Source organism: Saccopteryx bilineata, chromosome 1 (assembly GCF_036850765.1).
Source record: "Saccopteryx bilineata isolate mSacBil1 chromosome 1, mSacBil1_pri_phased_curated, whole genome shotgun sequence".
NCBI classification, from domain to species: domain Eukaryota; kingdom Metazoa; phylum Chordata; class Mammalia; order Chiroptera; family Emballonuridae; genus Saccopteryx; species Saccopteryx bilineata.
In genome coordinates this window covers 380,412,136-380,430,074 of record NC_089490.1, presented here as the reverse complement: position 1 = coordinate 380,430,074, position 17,939 = coordinate 380,412,136, and the positions used below count along the sequence as shown (strand labels likewise).

General features: G+C 47.8%; 1 protein-coding gene across 2 annotated transcripts in view; it reads right to left on the bottom strand.

The window, feature by feature from the left end:
* Window positions 1-14,301, bottom strand: part of LDLRAD3 (low density lipoprotein receptor class A domain containing 3) — a 239,773-nt gene extending 225,472 nt beyond the window's left edge. For both annotated transcript variants that reach the window (XM_066251282.1, XM_066251283.1), the window contains exon 1: window positions 14,188-14,301. In XM_066251282.1, the coding sequence (XP_066107379.1) occupies window positions 14,188-14,233 (46 nt within the window). In that variant the 5' untranslated portion in view covers window positions 14,234-14,301. The remainder of the gene's footprint in view (window positions 1-14,187) is intronic.
* Between the last annotated feature and the right edge of the window lie 3,638 nt (window positions 14,302-17,939).

The following is a 17,939-nucleotide window of genomic DNA, read 5'->3' as shown; positions in this document are numbered from 1 at the left end:
AAAGAAAGGGAGGGAGAGAGAAAGGGAGGGAGGAACAGGAAGCATCAACTCCCGTATGCGCCTTGACCAGGCAAACCCAGGGTTTCAAACCAGCAACCTCATCTCAGGGTTCCAGGTAGATGCTTTATCCACTGCACCACCACAGGTCAGGCGCTTGCTTACTAATATATATAAGCACAAAAATACCTTTCTTCTCAGTAACTTCTGCAAGCCTCCTCTCCTATCCACACGGCAGACCCTAAAGTGCTCTTGCAATTCCCACCGCCCTCACCCCCCCCCTGGCTGGCCACTGCTGTCAGACTCACTGAGCCCAACTCAAAGCTCAATCAGCCTTCTCATCACATTAGCAGGGAGCAGTTTATCCTCAAAGCTTCCACTAGCCAACATCCACAAACCCAGACAGCAGGTGCCAGAAGGAAGGGCCCCCAGGGGTGTCCCAAGGAACTCATCAATTCCCCCCACCACTCACAACTGGAGACAAGTCCCCACCAAGTCACCACCACATTTGAGATCTGTCATTTCCCTATTCCTATAGACTTTTTTCTTTGAAACATTAAAATTATGTAACCTCCAAATATTTTAATCTTCCAAAAGTTTACAAGTGCTAGCTACTTTTATAGTGGAAGAACCTTCAACACCCTTTAATTATGCTCCTAATTCTTTGTGTCTTTTTATGTGGGATTATCGGATAGCTGTTGTTTAATGAACTTTTTGCCATCTGCAGTAATCCTGTTTATCTGCCTTAATGCTTAATGCCATGAAATTACTTATCTGATACCTTTAAAGTAGCTCTTGCCTAATGGGCTTTATTTCCCTAACTTTTTATTTTACTGCGTCTCCTATAATGAATAGATGAACTTTTTGTCAATAATAGTGACATCCTAACATTTAGTCTATAATTGATGTACTTATAGCACCTTCCATTTCCCCCTAAGATTATATTTATTAACGCACTTCCTTCCTTGAATCACTTGTGTGACTTGGTAGCAAATTTTTATTTCCTTTTTAATTAGCCCAGAAGATTACCTATCTTAAGTTTCCTCTATTTAATGTTTTTAACTCCAATACTTTATAAAACAGAACTGTTTCTCCATTTTTGTCTCGGTAACGTTTCCTATTCATTTAAGTAAATGATGTAAACTCCCTTGAAATGGAATTAAGACACACAGCAGTTTCCATTAACCTGTCAGAAACCTTTTATACATGCCACATGCTCGTCTTAGCTTATCATCTGATTTTAAGACGGCTATAATCCATTTCTCTCTCAAAAGGCCCCTTTCTCTTCGCTTTTTTAAAGCCAAAGTTATCTCCAGTCTTAGGAGATGAATGGCTGTCATCAATACATCCACAAACAACAAGTGCTGGTGAGGGTGTGGAGAAACGGGAGCCCTCGTGCGCTGTTGGTGGGAACGCAGAGCGGTGCAGCCACTGTGGAAAGCAGCACGAAGTCACCTCAAAAAAATTAAAAAAGAAACTGCCTTATCACTCAGCATTTCCACTTTTGGGAATATATACAAAGAAACCCGAGACTGACCAGACAGTGGTGCAGTAGATAGAGCATCAGACTGGGACACGGAGGACCCAGGTTCGAAACCCCGAGGTCACCAGCTTAAGCGCAGGCTCATCTGGTTTGAGCAAGGCTCACCAGCTTGAGCCCAAGGTCGCTGGCTTGAGCAAGGGGTCACTCGGTCTGCTATAGCCCCCCCCCGGTCCAGGCACATATGAGAAAGCAATCAATGAACAACTAAGGTACTGCAACAAAGAGTCGATGCTTCTCATCTCTCTCTCTTCCTATCTATCTGTCCCTCTCTCTGTCTCTCACAAAAAAGAAAAGAAACCTGAAACATTGATTCAAAAAAATATATGTATCCCTATGTTCACTGCAGGATTTTTTATAATAGGCAAGATGTGGAGGCAGCCCAAGTGCCCATCAGTAAATGAATGGATAAAAAAGTGTGGTACATTTTGAAATACTACCAAGTTGTAAAAAAGAAGAAAATCTTACCTCTTGCAACAGCATGGATGGACCCGGAGAGCACTGTGTTAAGTGAAATATAGTAAGCCAGTCAGAGAAAGACAAGTGCCATATGATTTCACTCATATTGTGGAATCTAATAAACAAAATGAACTAATAAGCAAAATAGAGACAGACTCACAGATAGAGAGCAGGCTGAGAACTGTGGAGGGGGGTCCTGGGTGAGCGGGGTGAAGAGACTGATTCAAAAAGGGGGGGAGAGAGAAGAAAAGACTCATGGACAACGGTGTGGTGATTTCCGGGGAAGGACGAAGGGGGAAGTGGAGGAGGATATTAAACAGTGATGGGCAGAGGCTTGACTTGTTGTGAAAACACAATATGGTGTGCAGAGATGTGCTGTAGATGTGGGCAGCTGAAATCTGTGTAATTTTGTTAACCAGCGTCATCCCAATAAATTCATTGAAAAGGAAAGAAAAAGCTCAAAAAAAAAAATACGAGTCCCAGTAACCTGTGGGACAATATCAAGCAATCTAACACATGTAATTTAGTCCAAAAAAGGGGGAAGTGTGGGGGGAAAAAAATTAAAGACAAAGTTATCTCTGGTCTTAAGAGACAAAGGAGACTGTTCTAAAATATAGAGGGGAAATAATGTGTCACCGAAGGGCAAAGGTGACTTGGCCAGGTAAATTTCAATTCTTCCCTCCATTCCTTCCCCTCTTCAGCCACATTCACCAGTCTTGAGTGAGCAGCTCCATTCCTTCTCAGTAACTTATAGGAAACCTGACTGTGTGACTGACACTATGCCAAGCACTGACTCGGGTGCTAGAATCAAATAGCAAATAAGGTAGACATCAGAGAACAGAACAGATCCCATCCTGCCTCATGGGACTTGAATCACAAGAAAGAAAGAGTTCTTTCTTCTGTAGGGGATCGTTGCCGAGTCACATTTTAAGGGTACTTTCAAAAGTACCCATATTGCCCACTTGATGCTGGGCAGTATTCTTTCCCCTGAGTATTACAATTCCTCAGCATCTCCAAGTCCTCTGGTATGTCTACAATTCAAAAACTGAACATCCTTACTATATTTTCAACATCGGTCAGCTTTTCTGGTATTGTCATCACCATTTACTTGGGCAGCATCAACCTTGGGTGTGCTAAATCTTTACCCGTCTGCAACATGGCTGGCCTTCAGAGGTCTGCCCTTGTTACAAGATGAACTGCATCTTTCATTAATACAGAATATCCCTGATGTGGCCCTGGCTGGTTGGCTCAGCGGTAGAGCGTCGGCCTGGCGTGCGGGGGACCTGGGTTCGATTCCCGGCCAGGGCACATAGGAGAGGCGCCCATTTGCTTCTCCCCCCCTCCCCACTCCTTTCTCTCTGTCTCTCTCTTCCCCTCCTGCAGCCAAGGCTCCATTGGAGCAAAGATGGCCCGGGCGCTGGGGATGGCTCTTTGGCCTCTGCCCCAGGCGCTAGAGTGGCTCTGGTCACGGTAAAGCGACGCCCCGGATGGGCAGAGCATCGCCCCCTGGTGGGCAGAGCATCGCCCCTGGTGGCGTGCCGGGTGGATCCCGATCGGGCGCATGCGGGAGTCTGTCTGACTGTCTCTCCCCGTTCCCAGCTTCAGAAAAATACAAAAAAAAAAAAAAAAAGAATATCCCTGATGTAACTCATTCTTTCCAACTTCATCTCTCCGACTGCAGTGAGGATCAACTCTTGCCAGCCCTGCTTCTCCAGGCCCCTGACAAGTGGGCTCAGTGGCTACTATCATCCTTTTTAATCAAACTTTAGGCTGTTTTTTATAAAATCTGTTTTTGAAACGCGTTATTCAGTTCTATTCTGGTTTCTCTTAGCACGAACCATTTTTTATGTCTCCAAATTTTTCCTGGTAAAATTTTTTTTCCCTGATGAAACACCTTACATTGCTAATCACTCTTCTATCATCCCCAAATTCCCTCATTTTATTTTTATAATAAAAAGCAAGTTCAATTTAGAACTTTCCAAACCAATTGAGAGGCTTTTTCCTTTTTTTTTTCCCAGCTGACTGCGGAGCTACAAGTACGACCAGGGCTCATGCTTCAGCCGTGTCCAATTACTTGAATGACTCCGAGAACACTGCTCTGATTCACGGCTAACGCAGGAGGAAAATGTTCCAGGAAGGCCGGCAAAGACGACACCCTTCTGATATCCCCGAGCTAACCTCACCGGGCCCTGGAAGAACAAAAAGGGATTTCTAGTGCAGTAAAATTAAACACCCTTTATGCTTTCGTTTCTCTATGCCAACAGACACACAAATGTCCCGCGTGGAGCACTCGGCACCTTGCGTTTGTAAGTCTTCTACATCAAGTTATTCATTAATTCCGCGTCCCTCCAGTGGCTGCAGGCCTGTTCCCAGAGAGAGCTGCATGGCTGCCCTCCCGCACCGGTGGCCTCTCTTCCAGGCCAGGGACAACCCTCGGCTTCACAGTGCATTGCTGTCTGTCAGAAATTACAGCTGGGCGCGGGCACCAGCGTATTCACCCAACCTACAGTCATCTAGTATCAGAATTTAGGGGGAGGACTGGGGAGTGAGAGTTTGGAATCCAGGGGCTCACTCTGGGCGGCTTATGTTTTTAATACTTTATAGACCTGTGTGTAGCACTGCTGTCTCACACGTCACGATGTACCACCCGCAAGAGCTCCGTGGTTCAAGTTAACAAGATGGAGCAGATTATTTCTAGCTTCTTTCTGGAGCGGTCGTTAACAATTCACCTTCCACAGAAAGTTCAGAAAAAGTTCTCTTGCATGCAAGCCATACAAGCGTAAGTTCATGATCGGAAAGTAAGAAAACCCTTACAATTTTTCATTTTATACGAGGCATTATAGTCAACATTATTAGTTTTGTTTTAAAAATCTACTTCTAGCCCTAGCCGGTTGGCTCAGCGGTAGAGCGTTGGTCTAGCATGTGGATGTCCCGGTTTCGAGTCCCTGTCAGGGCTCCCCCTCTCACTTTTCTCCCCTCCCCTCCCCTGCAGCCACGGCTCAACTGCAGTGAGTTGGCCCCCGGTGCTGAGGATGGCTCCAAGGCGTCCACTTCACGCACTAAGAAGAGCTAGCTTGCTGAGCAACAGAGCAACGCCCCAGATGGGCAGAGCCTCACCCACTAGTGGGCATGCCAGGTGGATGGATCCCTATCAGGGCGCATGCAGGAGTCTATCTCTGCCTCCCCTCTTCTCATTGAATAAAAAAAAAAAAATTCTACTTCTGGACTATTTAAAGAGCAGGCCCTTCTCCTTGGCACCCAGCACTGTTTGAGGGAAGTACTGATCAAAATGATATTGCTTTTGATTGGTATTTCAACACAATATTCCCATCAAAGGGCGGGGAAATTCCCCATCATTAATATATTCAAAGGCAAGTCTCATGGTGCTGAAATAATTTGTTGATTGTTGTTATTGTTTCTTTTAATAAATCAAGGCCCCTGCAAAGACCAATTTAAATGCCTCTACTGACAAGGACTCCACAGGGGGGATGGCAGAGCATCTGTCTGCATCTGCCAAAGACAGGCCACCTGAATAAATCGATGTAGAATGTTCCTCTCCAGTGGCTCTCCCTCAGACCATCCTATCCAACGGCACAAGTATGAAGTCAATATGGACATCACTACCCCCGATGGAATTCTCTAGCACGAGCTACGAGTGCACCTCCTCTTCCAGCACCCACGGACTTGAGTGTCCCTCCTCTGCCTCAGCAGCAGAGCCAGTGGTGAGGAGCACAGGCGGAGGCTGGGCAGACCTACATGCCAATGCCAAAACCACCTCTTCTGGGCTGAGGGCTTGAAAAAAAAAATCGCCTAACCTTCTGGTTTCCTCATCTACAGAACGGCAGAGCACACTACCTACCTAAATATCCTGCTGTGGAAACGAACTAAGATCTGTCAGCAGTGGGAGCATTAAATAAGTTAGAGTGTAACCCAGCAGATGTGTTTAAAGCTGTTTTTAAAAGAATGGGATGGTGGGTAAGAACCAGGAGGCAGCCTGGCCTGTGGTGGCACAAGGGATGCAGCATCCGCCTGGAACGCTGAGGTCACCAGATCAAAACTCACGGCTTGCCTGATGTCAAGGCACAGACGAGAAACAACTACGTACTATGGGTTGATGCTTCCGGTCCCCCCGCCCCCCCATCCCTTTCTCTTCTCTCTAAAATCAATCAATAAAATATCTCAAAAAATAATAATAATAACCAAGAGACAGACAGTCAAGAAGACACCTACTTTTGGTAGGGTAACACCTCAGAAATCAAGCTACGCCCAAGAGCCAACGACATCTTCTGATAGCACAGGGCGGCCAGTAGCTGTGATTTTTTTTTTATCATAGGCAGTGACTGGGGGAACTTGGCCACAGCCATTCATATATCATCCCTTCCATCAAGTCCTGTGCACTGTTGGTACTGCAGAGGTTGAATTTACCTATTTAGAATGTCTTTTAAAAGATTACACTATCATCCGGTGCTGGAATGAAAAGTTACTGTATACATAAGAGAGCAAGGAAACAGCCCGTAAATCTGATTAATAGTGAAGCAAGTATCTGTCATTGGAAGAATGACTGCAAGTCCGTACTTTCTTGCAAAGCAAGCTCTTGGAAGGACTTCAAGGAGAAAGGTGCTCACCAGGAGCTGAAACTGCACTGCATTCGGCTTCTGAAACAGAGGTAGTACGGGGAGCACCATTCACGAACCGAGGGATGTACGTGGAGGAGAATTAGAATGCCCAAAGCTCTGGAGTTCTGAACTGTCTTAAACCAGAGGGAAAGCAGATGTGATCCACTCCTGTGGCCAAAGCAGAACTGACAAAATACTGTGTACAGGTTAAAAAAAAAAAAGCAAGTCAAGAAAACTACAAATATAGACAAGCGTGGGTTCACTAAAGTATACATGTGTGTGCGTGTGAATGTGTGTATAAATCCATATTAGGGCTAAACTGATATATTCTAGACAGTGAATAGTAATTAGAAAAGGGGAGAGGGAAGATTTTAATGTTTAACTGTAATTATTTCTACTTTGTTTGAAATATTTATAATGAGCATGTGCTTCATTTTTACTTCGAGAAGATTACAACAAAATAGTGCACGTGCAGTCTTGGCACCCTGCCAGATACAGTAGCTCCTCGATGATGACTAGTAGCCATCACTGTGCTCCTAGAGGATACAAAAGAAATAAGAAATGCGACATGGCCTGACCAGGCGGTGGCGCAGTGGATAGAGCATTGATCTGGGATGTGGAGGACCCAGGTTTGAGACCCCAAGGTCGCCAGCTTGAACGCGGGCTCATCTGGGTTAAGCAAAAAGCTCACCAGCTTAGACCCAAGGTCGCTGGCTGGAGCAAGGGGTTAATCGGCCCACTGAAGGCCCGCAGTCAAGGCACATATGAGAAAGCAATCAATGAACAACTAAAGTGTGGCAACAAAAAACTATGATTGATGCTTCTCATCTCTCTCCATTCCTGTCTGTCCCTATCTATCCCTCTCTCTGACTCTCTCTCTGTCCCTGAAAGAAAGAAAGAAACAAACAAACAAACAAACAAACAAAAAGAAATGTGACACGTTTAACATGTGATCCCAGTCCTTGAGGAGTTTATATAATCTAGTGGGATTCAGGACTAAAATAGGAGAGATAGATAAGATGGATGGACAAATAGATGGACAGACAGATGGATAAATAGACAGATAGCTATAGACAGACAGAATGACCATAAAACAAAGAAAGTTTCTGCCCACAAGCCACAGAAGAAATGTCTTGTTCAAATCTCAGAAGTTGACCAAGAGGAGCTGCCTATTATATATATGATACATACCCCAACATGGTATCCGGAAAGCTACAGAGGCAAGCTAGGACATATGTCATCAACTCTATGACCTGTTCAAGAGTGACCCAATCATTAAATATTCCCAAGACAAGGTACCCACGTTTGCCCAAGCCTGTGATGCCCACGCAGCTCTGTTCCCTCCAAGGCCGTAAGCCCATATCAGCCCATCTCCCATTTAGGAATGCCTCCAAGTTATACCAATGCCTCTGCCCTTCTCAATTAATGAAGGAGGTTAAACAACCCAATTTCCATCACTGGGTCATCTGATTCTTCCAGAGAAAAGGACAAGGGTTACACAGCCTTCCCATCCTTAGAGCACAGCACAGTGCCAGAGCTGGCACCACGCTAATAAACAATCAAATAAAGCTTTGAGAAGAATGGTCCAGTTACCCAAAGACAAACAGGGAAATGATGTTCGCATGCTTGGGAAGCCAGAGCTGGATACAACCTTAGACACACGTGCCCGACCAGTGGGCACGCCTCCTTGGTGCCTCTTTCTTTCTGCAAATTCACTCACAGAAAAGGACAGCAGCAGACAAGGTGCGTCACTAGTCTGAGGAGAGGACAAAGTACAAAACTCAAGGAAGGCTGGACACTGAACAAAGGGAAACCACAGCTGGAAGTCAAAGTGTCTTAAAGAATCCAAGTGTCACAAAGAGACACAGCCTAACTTTACAAAGACTGGAAGGAAAAAGTGTAAGATGAAAACTTCTCAAAACCCAACTTGCTGCAAAGTATAGAAGATTTTCCCCACCACCTGCAGAACTGACTCCAGTTGTAAAAGCCCTTTGATGGGAAGGGAAGCGGAATTCTGGGAGGGAAAGTGGAGCTGGGAAGAACAATAATGGCTCTGTGGAGTGGAGGAAGGGAGACTTCCAGGAGTTAAGATTTCATCATACGACTCCCAAGGCAAACTTTCGGCAACTTCTCCCTTGCCTCTCGTGGCCGGACAACCTGCCAAGTTTAACATTCAGGGAACCAAGTGACTTTTGGTGTCAGCTGCCACCTGCTTTTTTACCTGCTTTCTCAGCATGTCTCTCCCAAAGAAAACCAAATAAATCTACAATCTAGAACTCCAGAAGCTTGCGCTATGTATGACACAAGAGGAAGTGAGAGGGGAAGGGTCAGTGCTGACACATTTCCAAGTCAGAAGGCATCTCACATTGAGCCTGTGGGGCTGCAGAAACCTGATGACCGACTGAAAGGCCCCTGGGGAGGAGGATGGCGTCCCGACCCACGGCACCCAGAGCGCATTCTGAGGATGAACGGTAATAACGAATGCTCAGGATGTACGGCGAGGGGCCTGCTCACACTAGGTCAGGGGTACTCAACTGGGGTGCCCAGCAGGGGCTGATGTCCCCAGAGGGCACTGGGTAATGACATTTACGGTTGTCACAGTGGCTGAGGGGTAAGGGGGCTAGTACTGGCATCTAGAACCAGTGATGCTGCTAGATATTCTATAAAGGCAGGATACCCCTTTCCAACAGAGAATGTCAACAGCGCTGAGGCTGTGAAAAACCCTGCACTAGACTAACCCCACCCATGCAACCATCTCCAGAAACCCTAACAATCCTGCTGAAGTAAGTACTTGCCAGCCCTTGGGCCAAGCTGGTACCCTGCCACAAAATCCCACTTATTCGGTAAGCAACATGAACATCAGGCAGATGGCATGATGTGCAAATGCAGTATATGCAAGTGCTCAGCTACCCTCCCAGCAAACGTATTTCAGGGCACTCCTCAGCAACCAGAAGAGTAAACCCTTCTGCAGCAATTACACGGAAAGAGGGGTACTCATACTAACACATGCGTACATGCATGCGCGCGCACACAGGAGCAGCCATCTTAAAAATCTCCCCAGTGTCAGGCAGAGGCACTGGCAACAAAGCTGCACAGTTAGGGTAGCCGTTTCCAAAATATTCCAAAGAGAAAAAAGAGGGAAAGAGAACAAACAAGAAAGCGTCACAGCCCAGACCAGATTTGTCCCTGGGGCTACCACACAGCTAAAAACAGTTGCATCACTCCAAGTCATGTCCATGGCACATAGTTATCTTTTATTTATTAATTGTAGAATACAATAAAAACATAAGAAAAGGGGAAAACATAAAGATACCGCTTCATGGATGACAGCAAACCCCCCACCACGTAACTACCGCTCCAGTCCAGAGATGGAGCAGTGGTGGCCTGCGGTCTTTTCCCACCAAGTGTGCCTCCCCACCAGGCACACAGCAGGAAGGCCAGGGCTATTTTGCAAAGGTCCATCATGGCTTAGTGGTTGAGCACTGGCCTAGCGCCCTGGTCGGCAAACTGCGGCTCTCAAGTCACAATCGGCTCTTTGGCGCCTTGAGTGTGGCTCTTCCACAAAATACCACGTGTGGGCGCTACCTTGATAAGGAATGTACCTACCTATATAGTTTAAGTTTAAAAAATTTGGCTCTCAAAACAAATTTCAATGGTTGTGCTGTTGACTAATGAGTTTGCTGACCACTGGCCTAGCGTGTGGATATCCCAGGTTCAATTCCCGGTCAGGGCACACAGGAGAAGTGCCTATGTGCTTCTCCACTTTTCCCCCTGTCTCCTCTCTCTCTCTCTCTCTCTTTTTCTCTCTCTCTCTCTTCTCCTCCTGCAGCCATGGCTCAATTGGAGTCAGTTGGCCCTGGGCACTGAGGATAGCTTCATGGCCTCCACCTTAGGTGCTAAGAAGAGCTCAGTTGCTGAGCAACGGAGCAACACCCCAGATGGGCAGAGCATCGCCCCCTAGTGGGCTTGCCAGCTGGATCCCTGTTGAGGTGCATGTGGGAGTCTCTCTGTCACCCCTCCTCTTACTGAATTTAAAAAAAAAAAAGAATGAAAAGGTCCATCATTCCTCAAGGACTGAGATTTAGTTTATGTATTGACCAAAAAACACCAACTGCTGAGGTAAGTTCAGAGCAGTGACCACAAAATGAACAAATCTGGGCAAGGGAGGTGTCTGAGGAAGCAACCTCACTGATTTTGCGAATTCACAAAAGCTCGTGGGAGGAAAGGCATGGAAGCGCTGTGCCCGGAAGCAGTGGGAATACCTAGGTTGGGAGCCAAGAGAAACTTGAGTTGGACTGCAAGCGCCAGGCCTTCCTCCGGCACCCTGGCTACGGATGATCTCTCATGAGCCATAAAGTAACTTCCTGCCACGCCGTATCATTGGAAACATTCAGCCAGATCGTGTGTTTAGAGTGGCAAGCACAGCATCTCCCACAAAGGCGTTCCACAAAGACTGGGCTCTCCTTCCTCCCCTCACCATGCAAACAGGCAAGGTGGTCAAGGCCATGTCTTCAGTGAGATCATTCGATTATGAACTTTCCTAATCCCCCATTCTCTAAACTGTTTCACAGGGGCGATATGAGCTCACTTTCAAGTCACTCTGGTGACATTAGCAAAAAAGTGTCTAAACCAGTCTCGGAGGCCGAGAATTGACCCTTCTGACTGCTCTCACTCACATTCCCGCCCCTCCCCCACTAATCCCAAGGTAAATGGCCTAAGTGGGCTGTCAGGAAAAAACACCTCACACCCCAGGAGGGAGCCTGCGCTCAGCGCTTTGAAGATGAAAAGCCACAAGGTGTGTTTATTTGTACTGTGGTGCACAGTCTCATCTACCTGGACTGGGCTGCACAAAGCGACTCAGTTAGTAAAAAGTAATGATACAATCTACCCGCTGACACCACGAAGCAGATTTTTCCAGGAAAAAAGGTCAATACCCGTACTCCTGGGAGTGCACATGGGGGTGGGGGTGGGGGGAGTTTAAGCCTCTTCACTGACAGAGAGAGAATGCCAGGGAATCTAATCAAAGGTCAGCCTGGGAGGAGGTGAGAAGACTGAGCACCCATGCCCTGACCACCATTACACGCGCCTACCATCGATGCACTTAAACCCACCAAGTCCACCACACGAAGAAAAACTGAACATCGGATGGGCTGAGTCTGTCTCACAGGATACATTAAAATATAATAACAGCCAAAAATCAATGCTTTACTTCCCTAACACAAGCAATAAAAACAAAGGAAGAAAAAAAAACATGAAGGGAGTCTGAGAAGGTTCCTGAAAAGGCCTCCCAGCTGCTCCTGGAGTGTCAGTGGCCTTCCAGCCCCACAAAGATAGGGAAGTCAGACGAGGTCTCAACTCTGACGCCAGGTCTCTTCACAGACTATCAAAGAGATGCAGAAAGCTGAGGTACAATCTCTCTTGTTCCATCAACTTCCCAGAAAAGGATCATGGTGTAGGATACGGGATAGAAGGACAGGGTCTCCGGTCCTGCTATGGACCCCAAACTGAACCACAAAGGCTTCTCTATGGGCTGGGAGCCCAGGACACCAGGCTGGCATCAGGTGAAATGACCAGCCCTGTTTCTGGTAACACTTCAGGTCAAGGAGGAATCTATGCTGAGAAGATGCTTAAGCAACATGAAACACGCACACGCCCCAGCCTGCCTAGAGATTTCTAAACCAGAACTGTATAGGACATTCAACACTACATAGGCTCCAAGACCACAGATGATGAAAAACGGCCACATGAGACAGTCAGGCAGTTTTGTGACCCCTACCCCACTATGACTATTTTATTTATTTTAGCCCTGCTTCGTATATACACACATGTTAAATAACCAGCACTGACCAGAGAAGGACAAAATTAACTTTATAACTATTTTTACATGGATGGGAACTCTCCCATGACCAACTGGGAGACACAAAAAATAGTTTCCACTGAGCCACAGGCAACTCTCTGGACACATACACACACACACACACTCACACACACACACACACTCACACACACACACGGCTTCCAGGCTGTCCTCCTTGGGTGTTATCATGGGACACAACATGGCTATGTAAATTGAGAGAGAATCTAGGCAGATCTCACATCTGAGATGCTCAGGAAATCTGTCTATTCTAACTGCTTCCAAATAATCATTCACACCAGCCAGTGGCTGCCAATGCCCCTTTGGAACTCTCTCCCTGGGGTGTCCCCAACAGGCCAGGAGAAATGGGGCACTCTGACCCAGGCCTGGTTAAAAATCTCTAGCAGCCAATAGCATTCCACTCTCACTGGAAGCTACAACAAATTCGCAGGTATCTAAAAGGAGTCTCCTGGTAGTGGGGAGATGTCAAAGTGTGGGGGGGGGGAGGCAGAGGGGAGAGAAGGCTGCCCCATGGCCAGGACCAGGGACTTCAGGGAAGAAGGGAGATTTTTCTAAGCGCACACCTGTGTGTGCAGGGTCGGGGGGGGGGGGGTGCAGAATGAAATGACCTCAACTTCCCCAACAAATACGTCACCAAAAACACCTCTGCAGCAAGTAGCTAGAAGTATTTTTGGAAAATCGGGCATAAATTAGGTATGTGGATGGCACAAACGTCAGGAAAGCAAGCTTCTGCTGAAGAAAGTTCACTGGGCCCTGTCATTCCTGGTCACCCACTTTCTGGCCATCAGCTGCCCAGAAATAAACAACAGGGGGCCAAAGGCGGGTGGAGCCGAGGAGGGGCAGCTGACAGCTGTGGCTGGCGGGCAGGAACAGAGGAGGAAGGGCTCCGGCTGGAATTCGGGGCGTGCTCACATCAGCAGAAAAGTTCCTGGGAACAACACGCTGTCTGGGAGGGAAAGAAGCTTGCTGTTCTCGGGACTTCAGGATGCACTCACTAAGGTGATGCCAGGTTCAAAGCATTAGATGAAGCCCGGGTCCTTTCCTGGGGCACCTCCCCAGCCAGGGCTCTCACTCAGAGGGGTGTGGAGGAGGTGGTCAGATGACAAATAAATGGTCTGCTCCCAGGAAATAGTAATAATTCCCAGGCCCAGCCTAGCTTCATCTCTTTTTGCCGAAATCAAACAGTCCAGGGAGGAGTGCAAGGAAGCGGTGCTCTGGCCCGCCCCGAGGTCCAGGTGGAAAAACTGAGGCCCGAGGGTGCACGCAAGGGACCCGAGAAGAGGCTCTGGCAAGGCTAGCCAGCACCGAGCACCCGGAGCACCCGGGCGTTTGGGAAGATGGGATCGGGGAAGAGCCCTGTCCTTTCCCCTCCTATTTTCCCCAACACACACAACACAGAGACAGGCTCACACGAGCTACGCCCAATCGGGGCAGCCGCGGGGCTCCCCAGAGCCGGGCTGCACACAAAGCCCCGCCCGCGCACACACAGCACAGCAGAAGCCGGCGCGCACGCCCACACAATAGGACCGCGCGCACCCCGCCGCGGCCCCTCGCCGGGGTCCCGGCCAGCCCGGCGCCGGGGTCCTCCCTCCCTGCGCACCCGCGCCGGGAGACGCAGCCCGGGCTCGGGGAGGGGGCGCGAGCGCCCGGCAGCACGCCCCGCGTCCGGCAGGAAGTTCGCCCGACGCCCCCCGACTCACCCGCGGCGCTGCTCAGCAGCAGGCACAGCGGCCCCAGCAGCCACATGGCGCGGCCGCCGCTCCCGCTGCCCGGCGCCGTCGCTGCCCCTGCGGCCTCGGAGCTGACCCCGCCCCTCGCCGCGCCGGCCCCGCCCCCGGCTGTCCCTCCGCCCACTGCCCCGCCCGGCCCCGGCCCGGCCCGGCCCTACTCCGCGAAGTTTTGCAAGCGTCCCGGCTGCGCTCCGCCGCCCACGTCCTTCCCGGCTTGTCCCGGCTCTGAGAGGCCGCCGAGGGGCCCGTGAAGGGTCCGGCCGTTTTGGCCTCTCGCCGCCTACCCACCCTGGCCACAAGGATCTCCTAACAGCCGGGCTCTTCTCTGCCTTCCTTTCTCCCCTTTCCTCCTCCCTCTCTCTGCTCCTCCATCCTCCGAGGATGTGGCGCTCACCCTCTCCCAGACCCAAACTTGAGTTCTTCACTCAACTACAAAATAAGTTGACTTTAGGAAGAGAAAGAAAAAGTTGGAAGGAAGGGCCAAATATTCTGAGAAAATATGTATTTTATTTTCATTAGCGAGAGTGGAATATGACCATTGCTTCTCAGACTGGAATACGCATCGGAAACACTTGGAGATCTTGCTGAAATGCTGACTCCGACTCCCTCGGTCTGGGGTGGGGCCTGAGATTCTGCTTTTCTAACAAACTTGTAGGTGATTTGGAGACTCATGGTCTCTGAACCACACCTGGAGAAGGGAAGCTAACCCCTTCAAGGTACACAGGTTGACCAAGGGAGTTAGTTCATCTGGATCTAGTCTACTTGGACCTCTATGTTTGGTCCCCAATTTGTAGAAAAGGAAGGTAAATAGAAAGGCAGACATCCAAATACAAAATGAATAGCTGCTTCAGTGCAGATGGAGCTCAAGATGGCACTGGTGACAATTCCCTACAGAGTTAGATGGTGGAAGAATGCAGTGGCAGTTTTCTGCTCCACTTCCATTCCCTCACATCCCACAAAAAAGCAAAAAGCTAGTGCAAAAAAAAAAAAAAAAAAAAAAGCCAAAGACTGGAAATAACTCAAATGTCTATCAACAGGGGAACAGCTAAACAAATTGTGCTATTTCATTTAACACAAATGAATCTCAAAAGCATGCTAAGAGAAAGAATCTGGCCCTAAAGGGTAATCAGACATGGAGGGGGGTTGGGCGGGGAGGGGGTGCAGAAGAGGGCAGCAAAACTGTAGGAACCAAAATCAGATCAGCAGTTCCCCGGGTCTGGGCCTAGGGGAAAGAGGTGAGTGCGCAGGGGCGCAAAGCAGCTTTCTGAGCAGTGGGACTGGTTTGCATCTTGATTACAGTGGTGGTTACACAACTTAATACATTAATACACTTGAAAAACGTAATACATTTGTCAAAATATATAGAGCAGCATCCCTAAAACACATGAAGTTTACTGTATATAAATTGTACCTGTTGGGAGGAGTCAGGAAGTCTGCCCGCCAGGACCGCTTGTGGAGGAGGGTTGCACAGGGGATGCCGGCATCCCATTGGGATGCACTGCAGACAACTTGGAGGTTGCTCAGATGCAGTGACTTCACTTTCTAATTGTCTGCTCTAGTCTGGAAACATGGACGCTAAAGTGGATCAGGTCAAGAGTTAAAAATACCAATGCCCATTTAAGGTAGTAAGAAAATGTGATGCGGTACAAGAAGGTTTAGCAAGTTCCGTATTACAAAGTAGTTTGTCAAGTATGGAAGATAAAAATAAATTCTCCCAAAGATTTAACATACAGAGGTTTTTATCTTGGGATTCATGAACATTAGGGCACCATCCATGGACTTCAGGGAATTTTAATGCCCCTAAAATTTTATACAAAATTTCAGGTGTATGTGGTTATGTGCATTTTTCTAGGAAACATTTTGGGAGAAGGCCCCTGGCCTTTGATGATGACATCCAAGAAGGCAAGCAATTTTTCCTATAGCTGTTAATCTGCTCCAAACATAGGAATATGGAAGGACAGTGGACCTGACCCAGTGCTGTCATTCATGAACTTTAACTTTGGAAAAGACTTAGTATGCCTGGATTACTCTCTCTCTCTCTCTCTCTCTCTCACACACACACACACACACACACACACACACGTTTTTAAATATATTAATGTTTTTCAAATCATTTGGACAAGTGTAAAGCCCTTTTTAGGTTCAGTGTTTTTAGACTAATACTAAACCACTTCCAAGCTCCTCACCATATAAGCTGGGCAGGAGGTAAAACCATTCATTATGCTCTTCTATTTCCCAACTCTTTTTTTCTTTTTTTTAAATTGATTGATTTTTAGAGAGACAGCGAGAGAAGGGACTAGACATTCATTTGTTGTTCCTCTTAGTCATGCTTTCATTGGTCACTTCCCCTATGTGCCCTGACTGGAGATGGTACCCACAACCTTGGTGTTTCAGGACAACATTCTTGAACTCACTGGCCAGGGCCCCCAATTCTTGAGCATTTCATCAAAAAACGCAGGACGCTCAGTTTTCAGAAAATGGGATGGGTTCCGATGCTAAGTTTTAGGAACTCAGGGAGCCAGGCCCAATAAAAACCAAAACCCGAGTGCTTTCTGTCTCTTGTTTACCAAAAGGGAGACCCTCTGCCCTTGGTGTTTGTGTGCTCTGACCCGGCTTGGCGTTGCTGAAGGAGGGACGGGAGAATTCCATCTGTCTCTGGCTTTCGGTACAGTGCTCTGTAGTGCCCCTAGGTTTTCTCACTGTATCCTCGTGTCAGCCCCAAAAACACTTCAGCTAAAAATAGCACAAAGCTGGACTTGAGCTCCAGTCTATCCCAGATGTGCTCCAGTGTTTTTCTCACTTTCCACACACTAGCTCTGTGACCTTGGCCAAGTTAGTAGCCTCCCTAAGCCTTAGTTTCCTTATTTGTGAAATAGGGATATTAAGAGCACCTGGATTAGAGCTGCTGTCAGGATTAAACGAGACAACGTACAGGATGGGGCAAAAGTAGCTCTACAGCCTGACCTGTGGTGGCGCAGTGGATAACGCGTCGACCTGGAAATGCTGAGGTCGCCGGTTCGAAACCCTGGGCTTGCCTGGTCAAGGCACATATGGGAGTTAATGCTTCCAGCTCCTCCCCTCTTCTCTCTCTCTGTCTCTCTCTCTCCCTCGCTCTCTCCTCTCTAAAAATGAAAAAAGAAAAAAAAAAGATTTTTTTTTAAAAAGTAGCTTTACAGTCATGAGTATGCAAAACACAGCTGATTCTTGTATTATTATTTCTTTTGTATTATTTTCTCTGTGAACAATTGTGAAACTACTTTTGCCCCACCCTGTATGTAAAGTCCTTGGCACAGTACCATACACAAAGTAACCGCTCAAGAGAACCTGGCTGTGGTTGGGCTGTGGTTCATATTATACGGCAGCTGCTGTGGCCATTCCCAAAGAGCCTTGCCTTCTTGTATCCATGCTTCAGTGTAGTCTAATTCTACTCTGAAGGAATTCAACCTGCATGACCAATGGCTATTGTAGAAGTGATGTTGGGCAACTTCCGACACTGGGTCACAAATGACAAAGCAGTTTCTGTCTTGCTCTCTCAGATCCCTTGTACTGGGGGAAGGCGGTCACCTGTGATGAGGGCACTCAAGCAGTCCAGTAGATGGGCCCACACTAGGAGGAGCTGAGCTTCCTGCTAACCTGCCAGCCAGTGGAATGAACCATCTTGAAAGTGAAGCCTCTAGCCCCAATCAAACCTTCATAGGACTGTAACCTTGGTGAAAAATCCT